The sequence below is a fragment of the Bos grunniens genome, chromosome 21 (assembly GCF_055505025.1).
Source record: "Bos grunniens cultivar Pamir isolate PY7600 chromosome 21, Bosgru_T2T1.0, whole genome shotgun sequence".
Lineage (NCBI taxonomy): Eukaryota > Metazoa > Chordata > Mammalia > Artiodactyla > Bovidae > Bos > Bos grunniens.
The window spans coordinates 44159662-44173998 of record NC_141185.1 but is presented as its reverse complement, the minus strand read 5'-3'; the positions used below and the strand labels follow the sequence as shown (position 1 = coordinate 44173998).

The window sequence follows — 14337 nt, the reverse complement described above, 5'->3', positions numbered from 1 at the left end:
GAGCTGGACACGACTGAGCGACTTCCCTTTCACTTATCTCTTTCCTGCATTGGAGAAGGAATTGGCAACCCACTCCAGTGTTCTTGCCTGGAGAATCCCAGGGATGGGGGAGCCTGGTGGGCTTCCGTCTATGGGGTCGCACAGAGTCGGACACAACTGTAGTGACTTGGCAGCAGCAGTAGAACTTTACTAGAATGTAATTGTTGATGGGGAATGGAGATTGAGTGTCAGAGGTAAAGGTCCTTTCCAAAGGCTCAACCCTTGGACTAATTGGTAAGTGCTTCTTTTGTTGCCTGCTATATCACTTTCTGCATTTCTCTTTGTTAATTTTTTCTCCTTCTTTCATTTCTCTCACTTTGCAGCGGCCATCTGTGCAAACATCTTCCTAGCCATTCCATCCTTCTCTTGGAATGGCAGCCCTGTGTTCTTGAGCGCTGCTTCTTCATGGCTCCAGCCACAGGGCTTCATCAGGAGCCTCATTCATCTTACAGGATCAGGTCTCCTATCCCAAGAAGGGACAGTCAAAGTCACCTGCCTCATGGGCACAGCTGGCGTAGAGGCAGGCATCTGAGCCAGGGCCAGCCCCAGCCTCTCTCCATTCATGGGGGCCACACAGAGTTTCAGAGAGTTTGAGAGCATCTCCCAAGAGACGAACATCTCCAGGAAGGAAGATTATGCCTGTCCTATATGGTCCAGTCACTGTCTGCAAACCCACTCAATCACAGCCACCCTGGGGGCCAAGTAACTCTGGCTCATGCTAAGAGGAAGAGCTTCAGTCAGATTCAGGAGCAGAGTCTGAGGGGTCCCGAGTTACAGCCAAGAGTAAATAATAAACTTCAAATCAGCATGTTTTATAGTTGCTTTTGTTGTTATTCTGTCAACCACCAGAAAAATCTTAGCTAAAATCTGCACTGTGATTTTTGTCAGTTTCTTCTTGAATTCCATTTCATATATATTTTTAATTGGAGTATAGTTCCCTTACAATGTTGTGTTAGTTCCTGCTGTACAACAATGTGAATCAGCTATACTTATACATATATCCCTTCCCTCTTGAGCCTCCTTCCCATCCCACCCCTCCAATTTCTTCCTGAATTTCTAGTAGTATCTGTTGTATACATTTTCATGCCATGTGTTTGCATTCCTGGCCTCTTGCCATCTTAAAGTTAAAAGAAGATAACAATTCCTGGGATGTTATGCATCATACAAAGGAAGTCCTGTCTCTCATACCAAAGGGATACAAGCAGAGTCAAGGTGCTTGCTTTCCCCCACCCAGTCTTACCAGCATTGTGTCTGGCAACCCAAGTCATTCTGGGAACACCATACCCAGAATCACATGCTGTGGGACCCAATCCCATGGGTCTGTCTGTGTGTATGTGTGTGTGTGTGTTTTAATGCAAATCTCAGCTTCCAAAGCAAGATCCTCATTTGGAATTTAAAAGAGTTCTAGGTTGTTTAACGTTTGAGTGGAATTCCTGAGCCTGTTAACTGGTCACAGTCTACTAGCTCTCATAATTAGCAAGAGACATTGTATTATGCAAACACCACTCAGTTTTCAACAATGACTAACTGCTCTGTTTCAGACTGTTTACTTAAGAGTGGGGTTTTCATCCACAATCGATGTTTCTGGGTAGTTACTTATTTAACACTGAGAGACAAGAGAGGATGAACACCCAAATCACTCATTCCTCTACTACTTCTCAACACCCTCCTCATCCCACCGCCAGCCCCAAATCCCGGCACTGTGGGTGACTTGGCTCCAAGTCTTATCTGGCTAGAAATACAGATCATTGGAACAGGATAGAAAGTCTAGGGGTAAACCCACGCACCTAAGGTCACCTAATCTATGACAAAGGGGTTCTTTGCCTGGTGGCTCAGACGGCAAAGAACCTATAATGCAGGAGACCTGGGTTTAATCCTTGGGCCAGGAAGATCCTCTGCAGGAGGGCATGGAAACTCACTCTAGTATTCTTACCTGGAGAATCCTATGGACAGAGGAGCCTGGTGGGCTACCATCCATGAGGTCGCAAATAGTTGGACATGACTGAAGCAACTTAGCATAGCACACACACAGCACAATCTATGACAAAGGAGGCAAATGCATACAATGGAGAAAAGACAGTCTCTTCAATAAGTAATGCTGGGAAAACTAGACTGCTACATGTAAAAGAATGGAATTAGAACACTGCCTAACACCATACACAAAATTAAACTCAAAATGGATGAAAGACCTAAATGTAAGGCCAGATACTATAAAACTCTTAGAAGAAAATATAGGCAGAACACTCTGACAAAAATCATAGCAAGATCTTTTTGACCCACTGCCTAGAGTGATGAAAATAAAAACATAAATAAACAAATGGGGCCTAATTAAACGTAAAACCTTTTGCAGAGCAAAGAAAACCATGTAGAAAACAAAACCACAACCCCTATAATGTATATGGTGACTGCAACCATGAAATTAAAAGACGCTTGCTCCTTGGAAGAAAAGTTACGACAAACCTAGATGGCATATGAAAAAGCAGAGACATCACTTTGGCGACAAAGGTCCATCTAGTCAAAGCCATGGTTTTTCCAGGAGTCACGTATGAATGTGAGAGGTGGACCGTATGGAAGACTGAGTGCTGAAGAACTGATGGTTTTGAACTGTGGTACTGGAGAAGATTCTCCAGGGTCCCTTGGACAGCAAGGAGATCAAACCAGTCAGTCTTAAAGGAAATCAACTCTGAATATTCATTTGAAGGATTGTTGCTGAAGCTGAAGCTCCATTACTTTGGCCACCTGATGCGAAGAGCTATCTCACTGGAAAAGACCCTGATGCTGGGAAAGACTGAGGGCAGGAGGAGAAGGGGATGACAGAGGATGGAATGATTGGATGGCATCACTGACTGAATGGACATGAGTTTGAGCAGGTTCTGGGAGACAGTGAAGGACAGGGAAGCCTGGCATGCTACATGCAGTCCATGGGGTCTCAGAGAGCTGGATACAACTTTGCAACTGAACAACAACAACAAATTATGGGAGAAAATATGTGCAAATGAAGCAACTGATAAGGGATTAATCTAAATTTTACAAACAGTTCATGCAGCTCAATAGAAAACAAAACAAAACACCAAATCTTATCTAGCTATTGAGCTGTGTGACCTTGGGAAAGTCAGTTCCCTGCCTTGAGTCTCAGTTCCCTCATCTGCAAACTCTGGGGGCTGAATTGGGTGATGCCAAAAGGCCCTTCCACCTGGAAGGTGTGGGGATTGGGGGAGAAGATGAAATGTCTCCTTCTCTGTTAAAACTCAAACATGTTTATTACTTACTAAAAACCACAGCACCACAGACTCCAAGCAGACTATAGGAAACAAAGTGTCCCAGTGTCTTGTAGTCATCCACATTCTTTTATTGCCATGGACAAATGCAAAAAGAAGGACTAAAGATACTTGCAGAGTAACATTTTAGAAAAATGGGGAGAAGGCGACAGCACAGTTAAGGCTTCCCCAGTGGCTCAGACGGTAAAGAATCCACCTGCAATGTAGGTGTTCAATTTCTGGGTCGGGAAGATCCCCTGGAAAAGGGAATAGCTACCCATTCCTGAATTCTTGCCTGGAGAATTCATGGATAGAGGAGACTGTTGGGATACAGTCCGTGAGGTTGCAAAGTGTCGGACATGACTGAGCGACTAACACTTTCACTTTTCACTTTTCAACAGCACAGTTGAATATATGTGTGTCTGCGAGTAAAACGGTCATGTTCGCTACAATTTTAGTTTTTTAGGGAGACTATTAAAAAATATATTTGGAGATAATACCAAAATGAGCCACATGGAGTGGCTGACATATGAATGCCAAGGAGAGAAACTGGCTTACTTCTAAGGGGTGTGGAAAGTTGGAGAAGGGAAAGAGTTTGGTGGCAGTGAGGGTACAGTGATGCTGGGGCCTATGTGAAGATACTCGTACAGAGCAGAGCCTAAAAAAGAATCGCCTGGGTAGCAGAAGCATTAAAAATGGATTTTTACCTTGCTTGAGATGGAGTGACAAATCTTCAGTCAAATATCCTTGTTGTTCTTGATTAGTCGCTAGTCATGTCTGACTCTTTGTGACCCCGTGGACTGTAGCCCCCCAGGCTCCTTTTTCTATGGGATTTTCCAGGCAAGAATACTGGAGTGGGTTGTTAATTCCTCCTTCAGGGGATCTTCCTGACCCAGGGATCAAACTTGTGTCTCCTGCATTGGCAGGTGGATTTTTTACCACTGAGCCATCAAGGAGGCCCTGTGTATTTGTTAAGTGCATGGGGTTATTTGAGTGTGCTGCCATTTGGGAGGATGTGGAAGAGAGGCTGAGCTCTCATTTAACTGACGCTGGGAAAATCAGGGGCAGCGACTTGATACAAGGATAAGGTGTACCCAAGCTGTTCTCTCTCTATACCTCATTATCTGTCTAGGCCTGGTCCACCTTTTTTTTTAATTACTTTTTAATATTTATTAATTTATTTGGCTGCACCTGGTCTTATAGTTGTGGTACATGGGATCTAGTTCCCTGACTGACCTCAGGTAACGTTGGCCTGCAGTGGTTTGAAGTAGAGCTTCAGTTCCCCACCAGAGATTGAGATGGGGTCTTGGAGATAAGAGGACCTAGTCACTAGGTCAGTGGTCAGTGACAAGGCCCTTCAGCTTTGCAGAAAAGAGTTCCCACAGAGATAGAAAGTTGTGAAACCAGTATTTACTAGAGTACAGTTGGTGTGGATAGACACACAGGCAGGCTCAGAGAGAGAGTCATGCCCTGGTGGTAGTTTGAATCACTTTTAGTGGGTATTTCTTCCAGGTTTCCTCTGGTCAATCATTTAGATTTGCCTGGTACTGACTCTGTATTTGGTATATCTCAGGATCCCTTCAGTGTGCGCGTGGCATCTCTTAGCCAAGGCAGACTCTAGCGAAGAGGCCTATGGGTAGGTTGACAACACTTACTAGGGTGGCTGCTGCTGCTGCTGCTAAGTCACTTCAGTCGTGTCTGACTCTGTGCGACCCCATAGAGGGCAGCCTACAAGGCTCCCCCGTCCCTGGGATTCTCCAGGCAAGAACACTGGAGTGGGTTGCCATTTCCTTCTCCAATGCATGAAAGTGAAAAGTGAAAGTGAAGACGCTCAGTCATGTCCGACTCTTAGCGACTCCATGGACTGCAGCCTACCAGGCTCCTCCGCCCATGGGATTTTCCAGGCAAGAGTAGTGGAGTGGGTTGCCATTGCCTTCTCTGACTAGGGTGGTGCCCCCTCCCTTTTTGACCACCATGGAGCCTTTCTGTGCATATATAGTCGGGGAGGCCTCCTTAACTTTGAGAATGAGGAATATGTGGTCTTTTATGTCTTATTTGGGCAGGGCCCAGTGTCCTCCTTGGGCTTCCCAGGTGGTGCTAGTGGTAAAGAACCCGCCTGCTATTGCAGGAGACATAAAAGACTCAGGTTTGATCCCTGGGTCCAGAAGATTCTCTAGAGAAGGGCAAGGCAACCCACTCCAGTATTCTTGCCTGGAGAATCCCATGGACAGAGGAGCCTGGAGGGCTATAGTCCATGGGGTCACAAAGAGTTGGACACGACTGAAGCGACTTAGCAAGCATAGCCTCCTCTGTCATCCTGTTTTTGTGGAATTTCTACTATTTTTTAAAAAATAATTTTTATTTATTTATTTTTGGCTGGGCTGTGTCTTCCTTGCAGCACATAGGCTTTCTCTAGTTGCAGTGAACAGGGACTACTCTCTAGCTGCAGGGCTTGAGCTTCTCATTGTGGTGGCTTCTCTTGTTGGGGAGCATGGGCTCTAGGGCATGCAAACTTCGGTGGCTAGGGCACGTGGGTTCAGTAGTTGTGGCTTCTCAGCTCTGGAGCACAGACTCAATAGTTGTGGTGCTAGGGCTTAGTTGCTCCATGGCATGTGGGATCTTCCTGGATCAGGGATGGAACCCTGGGTCCCCTACATTGGCAGGTGATTCTTTACCACTGAGCCACCAGGTAAGCCCCGGGATTTCTGCTATTATGGAGTTTCTGTCTATAAGGGAGAAACTGTTCAGTGTGGGTCCCATCTATCTCCTGCCTCACGACCAAGGATGGAACCCAGGAGCCCCCTGCATTGGGAGGTCAGAGTCTTAGCCACTGGACCACCAGGGAAGTCCCACCAGCCTGGCCCACCTTGGTGCTGGTTGCATTCATGCCCTAGTTTTCCCTTGAAGAGTCTTTCTTTCCACCTCTCCATATTCTGCTCATTTTTTCAGAATAGTGTGTGTGTTCTTCATCACTTTGGCCTCTCTCTGCCCCCATTCATTCATTCACCAGTGACCATACTGAGCCCCAAGCAGCTGTGTGCTTCTGGAGTACAAACACCTTATTCTGCTGCCCTCATGGCCACTCAGACTAGAAGTACAGGGAGGGCAGAGCCCCTGTGTCTCTCTTTCCATGGTCCACCCAATACATCGCCTTGTCCAGGCACACAGCAGACATTCAATTTCATGGAATCGATAAACAAATGAATATCATTAAGCGCCTATTAGTCAAATCAATAGTGACAAATACTCCCCTGGAAGAAAATACTGATTTGAAAATAACATCCCAAGCATTTTTTCTCTACTCGCCCCCTCCTTCTCCACCAAGTGCTTCTTTGTAAGGATTTAAGACAGTCTGATGTTTTTGCAAACGTGTCCACATTAAGAGGCCGTCTTGCCCTTTGTGGGTCTCACCTGGGAGGGGTTCATTCGTCACTGGAGCCTTCTCAGTGGGTGCCATCTCCTTCCTATGAGCAACCGTGCTGTCTGGCGAAGAAACAGTCCCTCCCAGCTCTCTATGGCTAACTTCACCAGGATAGGCAAACAAAAGCTCTCAGAGACTCTTAAATTCTCAGGTGGTTGTGTAAAAGCTCCTGCAACAACTTCGGGTGATAACCAAAGACAGTCACTGTGCAGAAAGGGAAGTCGAGCTGACAGCCTTTCTAAGGGCCGAATCCTGCACAGTTTCCCGGGTCTGGTGTTCGCTGCGTGCCCTCGGCAGCTGTCCTTCCGTGCCCGTGGCCTTGGAGGTGCCGGGGGCCTTAGGAGTCTCGGCCCTGGGAGCCGAGCGGCGCGGCGCCGGCATGCTAAGTGGGCAGCACTGGGGCGCCTTTGTTTCTCTCCATCTTCCCTCTGAATCTTAATGGGCGGCCCCCCACCCTCTCGGGCCCGGCCCCCTGGCCCAGGAACAGCGCCCCTTCGAGCTGTGTCCGGGACCCCCGGGGTGGGGGTGGGCGAGGGGAGACTCGGACCTGGAGAGCGGGGAGGGGGCGCGCCTCCAGCCCGAGCCTGGGCACCTGAGCGGCCCCGAGGGGGCGGCCCCCGACTCGGGGGTCCGGCCGCCCGCCGCCCCAAGTCTCGCGGTGCTGCGGCCCGGCCCGGGGAGCGGCGGCCGGGCGCCCCCCGCGTGTGACAAAGGCTGAGGCCGGAGAAGGAGGCCGGGGAGGGGGCGGAGGCGACAGAGGCGGGGGCGCGGGCGGCCGGGCGGCGGGAGAGCGCGGAGCAGCGCCCGCCCGCGCCGTCCTTTGTGTGGCGGCGCAGGGGCGGCGGAGGGGCGGCGGCGGTGGCGCCTGGGCCTGCGCCGGCCGCGTTTGCCCCGGGGGGGCGCCCGGCTCCACGCCGCCCCCGCTCCGCGCCCCCGCCCGGCGCGCGCCCAGCCTCCCGAGCAAGATGGCAACCCCGGCGGCCGTCAACCCTCCGGGTGAGTAGCGGCCGCGGGCCCCGCCGCAACCCGCGGGCCCTGCCTGGGGCCGGAGCGGGCGGGAGGGGCTGGACGCGCCGAGCGCCCCCGGGGACGCGGAGCGGGGGAGCTGGACACCCCCATCCCCGGGTGGGGTAGAGCGGGGCGCTGTCATTCTGCGCGGCAGCCTCAGCCTCAGCACCAGCTCCAGGATCTCCATCCCGGTCTCTGCCCGTCCCGATCTCGGGGATGCGTCCCCTCCGGCCCGCGGGCGGCGCACGCCGGCCTCGCATCCCTGGGAACCAGAAGCGCCTGTCCGGGATCCCCTGAAGTTCCGAAAATACCCACCTTCGCCTTCCCCATCCAGCGCCTTTTTCTCTTCCGGCCCGGGCCCCTGTAGCATCAGGCGTCAGCCGGTCGGGACGGGTAGGAGGGTACAGCGCTGATGAAGGGAAAAGTTCGGAGCCAGGATTCAACAGGGTGGAACTCCGGGATGGTCCCCTCAAGCTCTGGTCCTTTGATCCCTTGGCGACTAGCTACTGTGTGTCCCCATCTTTAGTAGACACGCATGCACACAGCCTGTAGAAACAGCGTGGAGAAGCCCAGGCCAATTCAACGTCCTCTGCTTTATAAGGCTGACCAGCTCCCAGGGTGCTGTCTATGACAACTCTGCTTACTGGGCGGATTTCAAAAAAATGAGAAGAGGTCCTGATCAAGTGGGAATAACGACATGGTTTGGAATAGCAGAGAAATTCTGTTGTGTTTGGAGAAATGCTCTACCTTGTGAATAGGACGGCCGGAAAGGTGTCTGAGAATGGAAAGGCGGACAGCTGGGCTGACTGCTACAAAGTTTTGGGTGCTGTGCAGTGACTGCTATGGCCGTGGCGTGGTGTTCGGCCCCGGTGGAGGGTGCGAGGGAGTCAGACAGAGGCCAGCCCTCGGGAAATTCCTGGTAGCCGGAGGTCGGAGGTCGTAGTGGGGGGGGGCGGGTGGAGGCGGGGGGCGCGGGTGGGGGGCGGGGGCGAACATACGCAGTGTCTAGCAAAGGAAAAAAAAAGTTAGAAAGGAAGGATCAGTTCCATCTGAAGTAGTAAGGCAAAGCTTTTGGAGACTGGGCACTTTAGAACTGCACTTTGAAGAGTTGGAACACAGACCCAGGTGCGAAAGCCACTTGCAGGTGGAAGGCATGGTGTGAGTCACGGCGGACTTACTCTGAGCATGCGCAGATGCAGTGAGTGTTGGGACTCTAAGCCGGAGAATTTCACACCGAGCGGTTTGGCAGTGGCCAGACTTTACAGTGGAGAAGGCAATGGCACCCCACTCCAGTACTTTTGCCTAGAAAATCCCATGGATGGAGGAGCCTGGTAGGCTGCAGTCCATGGGGTCAATAGAGTCGGACACGACTGAGCGACTTCACTTTCACTTTCATGCATTGGAGAAGGAAATGGCAACCCACTCCAGTGTTCTTGCCTGGAGAATCCCAGGGACGGGAAGCCTGATGGGCTGCCATCTATGGGGTCGCACAGAGTCGGACACGATTAAAGTGACGCAGCAGCAGCAGCAGACTTTAGAGTAGGAGGAGAGGAGGACAACAGAGGATGAGATGGTTGGATGACATTACCGACTCAATGGACATGAGTCTGAGTAAACTCCAGGAGATAGTAAAGGACAGGAAAGCCGGACCTGGTGCAGTTCATGGGGTCACAAAGAGTTGGACAGGACTGAACAACAACAGGCTTTAGAGTGGACCGACTGAGGAGTATGGACTCCCGCATTCCACATTAAGAGAATTCTCTATGATATTGCACAGGGAAGTTACATGATCACAGTGCTTCTGGGAGATTAATTTGTTAGCTCAGGTTTGAGGTAACATAGGAATGAGGGAGCAAGACTGGAAACAGAGGGGCCGGGTTGAGATGAGGCAGGTGCTGGGGAGGAGGGACTTAGTGGTCCTGACTTGGAACACACAGAGGAAGGACAGTACTGTTGGGCAGGTGGAGGAGCTCAGACTTGCACCTCTTAGATTAGGGGTAGGCTTAAAGGAGACACAGACACAGAGGTGAGGAGCCTGAGTAGCTCTAAGGACGGAGGTTCCGTTTGCAGAAATAGGGAGTCTAGGAAGAACAGATGAGTCTCCTGTCCAGATGCTGAGTTTGAAAACAGCTTTGCCAGTTTGCTTGTGATTGAAGCCTACAAATTCAACCTGTTCAGCTACTTAAAGATCAATGTTAAGTTGATGGATTTAAATGTTATATTAGGATAAGCAAAGGATGTTAAATGAGGATATTTTAGTCCAATATAGGTTTATAATGGAAATAGGAATAAAATCAGAGGCAATGTACATTAATATATGTAGGCTATGGGGTTTCCCCAGTGGCAACCCACTCAAGTATTCTTGCCTGGAGAATCCCGTGGACAGAGGAGCCTGGTGGGACATGGTCCCAAAGAGTCGGACACGACTGAGCGGCTGAGCATGCACACACACACACACACACACACACGCATGCATGCATGCATACATACATACATACATACATAGCATAACATTGCTGTTTAATACATTTTGTGTATTACATTGTTCCATGAGGCAAATGTAATAAATACAGGGCAACTGCCAGCCTTGGCCACGCTGAGCACATGACTGCCTGTGCCTTAGACGTTGGAACACTTGAACTGTGCAAGTGGAGGGAGTTGTTTTTATTATTTATAAACACCCAACTTGCTTGATAGAGACAGTTGGGTGTCTGTTTTTCTCTGTTGGCAGTGATACCAGAGATACTGAGCATGATGCGATCTTCCCAAGGGAAAAAATTCCTTTAGGTGGTTGACTTTTCTCTTACTTACCCATCTTTTCTTTAAAAAAAGAAATTATTTATTTGGCTGGGCCAGGTCTCAGTTGGGCACTGGGGATCTTAAGTCTTTGTTGCAGCGTGAAGGATCTTTAGTGGCGGCAGGGGTCTAGTTCCCTGACCAGGGATCAAACCCTGGCCACCTGCATGGGGAGCACAGAGTCTTAGCCACTGGACCACCAGGGAAGTCCCTCACCTGCCTTTTCTCTGAATGACCCTCCGCAATAACCCTCAGGTCTGTGGATCAAGTTGTTTTTGCACCCTGTGAATCTTGAACTTCTCTGGGGAAAGGGTGTATTTCCTAAGGGAGACATCTAAAGGTTAGAGCCCAAAGACGGGTTTCAGATTTCTCTGGCAATTTACAACCAAGAGAGGCAAGGTGCCTGAGCTGGGTACCCAGAGTCCACCTCTCCTAGGCACGAGTCACATGATGCTTCTTTGAATGCCCCCTCCTCCTCCCAGCTCACCTCTCTCCCCAGATGTTGCTGTTTTGCCAAGAATAGGAGCTTAGTAAACACAGACAAGTGGACTGGGAGGCACCCGATTTTTTTCTTCTAATGCTTATCTCTGTTCAGGATACCAAGGTGACAGGCCATCACTTCCCCACCCCACCCACTTGTTCCTTTTTTTCCAGCTGAGCCCTGCAGACCAGCAGACCCATTTGCAGTGACACTTGTCTGTGCTGTATGGTAGGGGCACTCTGGGGACCAGGTAATATGAAGTTGGAATCTTCCTAGTTCCATGTATTCAGGAGATCTGAGCCAGGTTCACACTCTAACCACCTGCCCCTTCTAGGTGCCCTGTTTGGGTTTTGGATTCTACCAATTACTCAGCGAGGAGGAGTGGTCTTTGGAGCAGGATGGGTTTGGCCCCCTGCTCTTATGATATCTGCCATCGTAGTCCGTGGGTTTAGCTCGCATCTCCTGGGGCCCCTGACCCCTCCCTGCTGTTGCTGCTTAGTTGCTTGTTCGTCTCTGACTGTTTTTGACCCCATGGACTGTAGCCCACCAGGCTCCTCTGTTCATGGGATTCTCCAGGCAAGAATAATAGAGTGGGTTGCCATGCCATCATCCAGGGGATCTTCCCGACCCAGGAATCAAACTGTGTCTCCTGCTTTGGCAGGCAAGTGAGCCACTGGGGACCCCTCCCTACTTCTAGGTCATTTGCTGTCCCTGTCTTGGTTGCTGATACTATGGCAGTGGCTGATTTTTTAAAATTTAGTATTATTATTTTATTTTTGGCTGCACTAGGTCTTCATTGCCAGGTGTGGGCTTTCTCTAGTTGTGGCACCTGGGCTTCGTTGCTGCGTGGGCATGTGGGATCTTAGTTCCCCACCCAGGGATAAAACTCATGTTCCCTGCACTGGAAGGTAGATTCTTAACCACTGTACCTCCAGGGAAGTCCCATGTCCAGTGTCTTTACACACTGAATTTCATGGTATTTAGAAGACTGTTGATGGCAAGATCAGTTCAGTTCAATTCAGTCACGCAGTCGTATCTGACTCTTCGCGACCTTATGGACTGCAGCATGCCAGGCCTCCCTGTCCATCACCAACTCCCAGAGCTTACTCAAACTCATGTCCATTGAGCCTGTGATACCATCCAACGATCTCATCCCCTGTCGTCCCCTTCTCTTCCTGCCTTCAGTCCTTTCTAGCATCAGGGTCTTTTCAAATGAGTCAGCTCTTCACATCAGGTGGCCAAAGTATTGGAGTTTCAGCTTCAACATCAGTCCTTCCAATGAACACCCAGCGCTGATCTCCCTTAGGATGGACTGGTTGGATCTCTTTTCAGTCCAAGAGACTCTCAAGAGTCTTCTCCAACACCACAGTTCAAAAACATCAATTCTTTGGTGCTCAGTTTTCTTTGTAGTCCAACTCGCACATCCATAGATGACCACTGGAAAAACCATAGCCTTGACTAGACGGATCTTTGTTGGCAATGTAACGTCTCTGCTTTTTAATTTGCTGTCTAGGTTGGTCATAACTTTTCTTCCAAGGAGTAAGCATCTTTTAATTTCATGGCTGCAATCACCATCTGCAGTGATTTTGGAGCCCAAAAAAATAAAGTCTGACACTTTTTTCACTGTTTCCCCATCTATTTGCCATGAAGTGATGGGATCAGATGCCATGATCTTCGTTTTCTGAATGTTGAGTTTTAAGCCAACTTTTTCACTCTCCACTTTCACTTTCATCAAGAGGCTTTTTAGTTCCTCTTCACTTTCTGCCATAAGGGTGGTGTCATCTGCATATCTGAGGTTATTGTTATTTGTCCCCGCAATCTTGATTCCAGCTTGTGCTTCTTCCAGCCCAGTATTTCTCATGATGTATTCTGTCTATAAGTTAAATAAGCAGGGTGACAATATACAGCCTTGACATACTCCTTTTCCTATTTGGAACCAGTCTGTTGTTCCATGTCCAGTTCTAACTGTTGCTTACTGACCTGCATACAGATTTCTCAAGAGGCAGGTCAGGTGGTCTGGTACTCCCATCTCTTTCAGAATTTTTCAGTTTATTGTGATCCACACAGTCAAAGACTTTGGCGTAGTCAATAAAGCAGAAATAGATGTTTTTCTGGAACTCTCTTGCTTTTTCGATGGTCCAGCAGATGTTGGCAATTTGATCCCTGGCTCCTCTGCCTTTTCTAAAATCAGCTTGAACATCTGGAAGTTCATGGTTCACATATTGCTGAAGCCTGGCTTGGAGAATTTTGAGCATTACTTTACTAGCGTGTGAGATGAGTGCAATTGTGCAGTAGATTGAGCATTCTTTGGCATTGGCTTTCTTTGGGATTAGAATGAAAACTGACTTTTTCCAGTCCTGTGGCCACTGCTGAGTTTTCCAAATTTGCTGGCATATTGAGTGCAGCACTTTCACAGCATCATCTTTCAGGATTTGATATAGCTCAACTGGAATTCCATCACCTCCACTAGCTTTGTTCGTAGTGATGCTTCCTAAGGCTCACTTGACTTCACATTCCAGGATGTATGGCTCTAGGTCAGTGATCACACCATCGTGATTATCTGGGTCGTGAAGATCTTTTTTGTACAGTTCTTCTGTGTATTCTTGCCACCTCTTCTTAATATCTTCTGCTTCTGTTAGGTCCATACCATTTCTGTCCAATAGCCTTTTCAGTTCAGTTCAGTTGCTCAGTCATGTCTGACTCTTTGCGACCCCATGAATCGTAGCACGCCAGGCCTTCCTGTCTATCACAAACTCCCGGAGTTCATTCAGACTCAAGTCCATCGAGTCAGTGATGCCATCCAGCCATCTCATCCTCTGGCGTCCCCTTCTCCTCCTGCCCCCAATCCCTCCCAGCATCAGAGTCTTTTCCAATGAGTCAACTCTTCACATGAGGTGGCCAAAGTATTGGAGTTTCAGCTTTAGCATCATTCCTTCCAAAGAAATCCCAGGGCTGATCTACTTCAGAGTGGACTGGTTGGATCTCCTTGCAGTCCAAGGGACTCTCAAGAGTCTTCTCCAACACCACAGCTCAAAAGCACCAATTCTTCGGCGGTCAGCTTTCTTCCCAGTCCAACTCTCACATCCATACATGACCACAGGAAAAACCATGGCCTTGACTAGACGGACCTTTGTTGGCAAAGTAATGTCTCTGCTTTTGAATATGCTATCTAGGTTGGTCATAACTTTCCTTCCAAGGAGCAAGTGTCTTTTAATTTCATGGCTGCAGTCACCATCTGCGGTAGCTTCTGTCAAAAAACAGGAGTGATATCTGAAAAAGAGATATATTTATTTCTCGGGCATGATTTATTGAGTAACTAGTATGTATCGGTAGCT

At 49.1% G+C, this 14337-nt stretch overlaps 1 protein-coding gene and 1 long non-coding RNA gene across 6 annotated transcripts in view; one reads left to right on the top strand and one right to left on the bottom strand.

The window, feature by feature from the left end:
* The window catches only part of LOC147349539 (uncharacterized), a 47320-nt gene extending 39011 nt beyond the window's left edge, over window positions 1-8309 (bottom strand). Inside the window, exon 1 of the long non-coding RNA XR_015149928.1 lies at window positions 8041-8309. This is a non-coding gene — a long non-coding RNA (uncharacterized LOC147349539). The remainder of the gene's footprint in view (window positions 1-8040) is intronic.
* The window catches only part of ARNT2 (aryl hydrocarbon receptor nuclear translocator 2), a 204584-nt gene that overhangs the window by 3886 nt on the left and 186361 nt on the right, over window positions 1-14337 (top strand). For 2 of the 5 annotated variants that reach the window (XM_086364217.1, XM_086364220.1), the window contains exon 1: window positions 7513-7713. The exons of 2 other annotated variants lie outside the window; for them this stretch is intronic. In XM_086364217.1, coding sequence (XP_086220343.1) covers window positions 7683-7713 — 31 coding nt within the window. In that variant the 5' untranslated portion in view covers window positions 7513-7682. Of the gene's footprint in view, window positions 1-7441; window positions 7714-14337 lie in introns of those variants that run through there. One more of the 5 variants, XM_086364225.1, reaches the window with a different exon arrangement.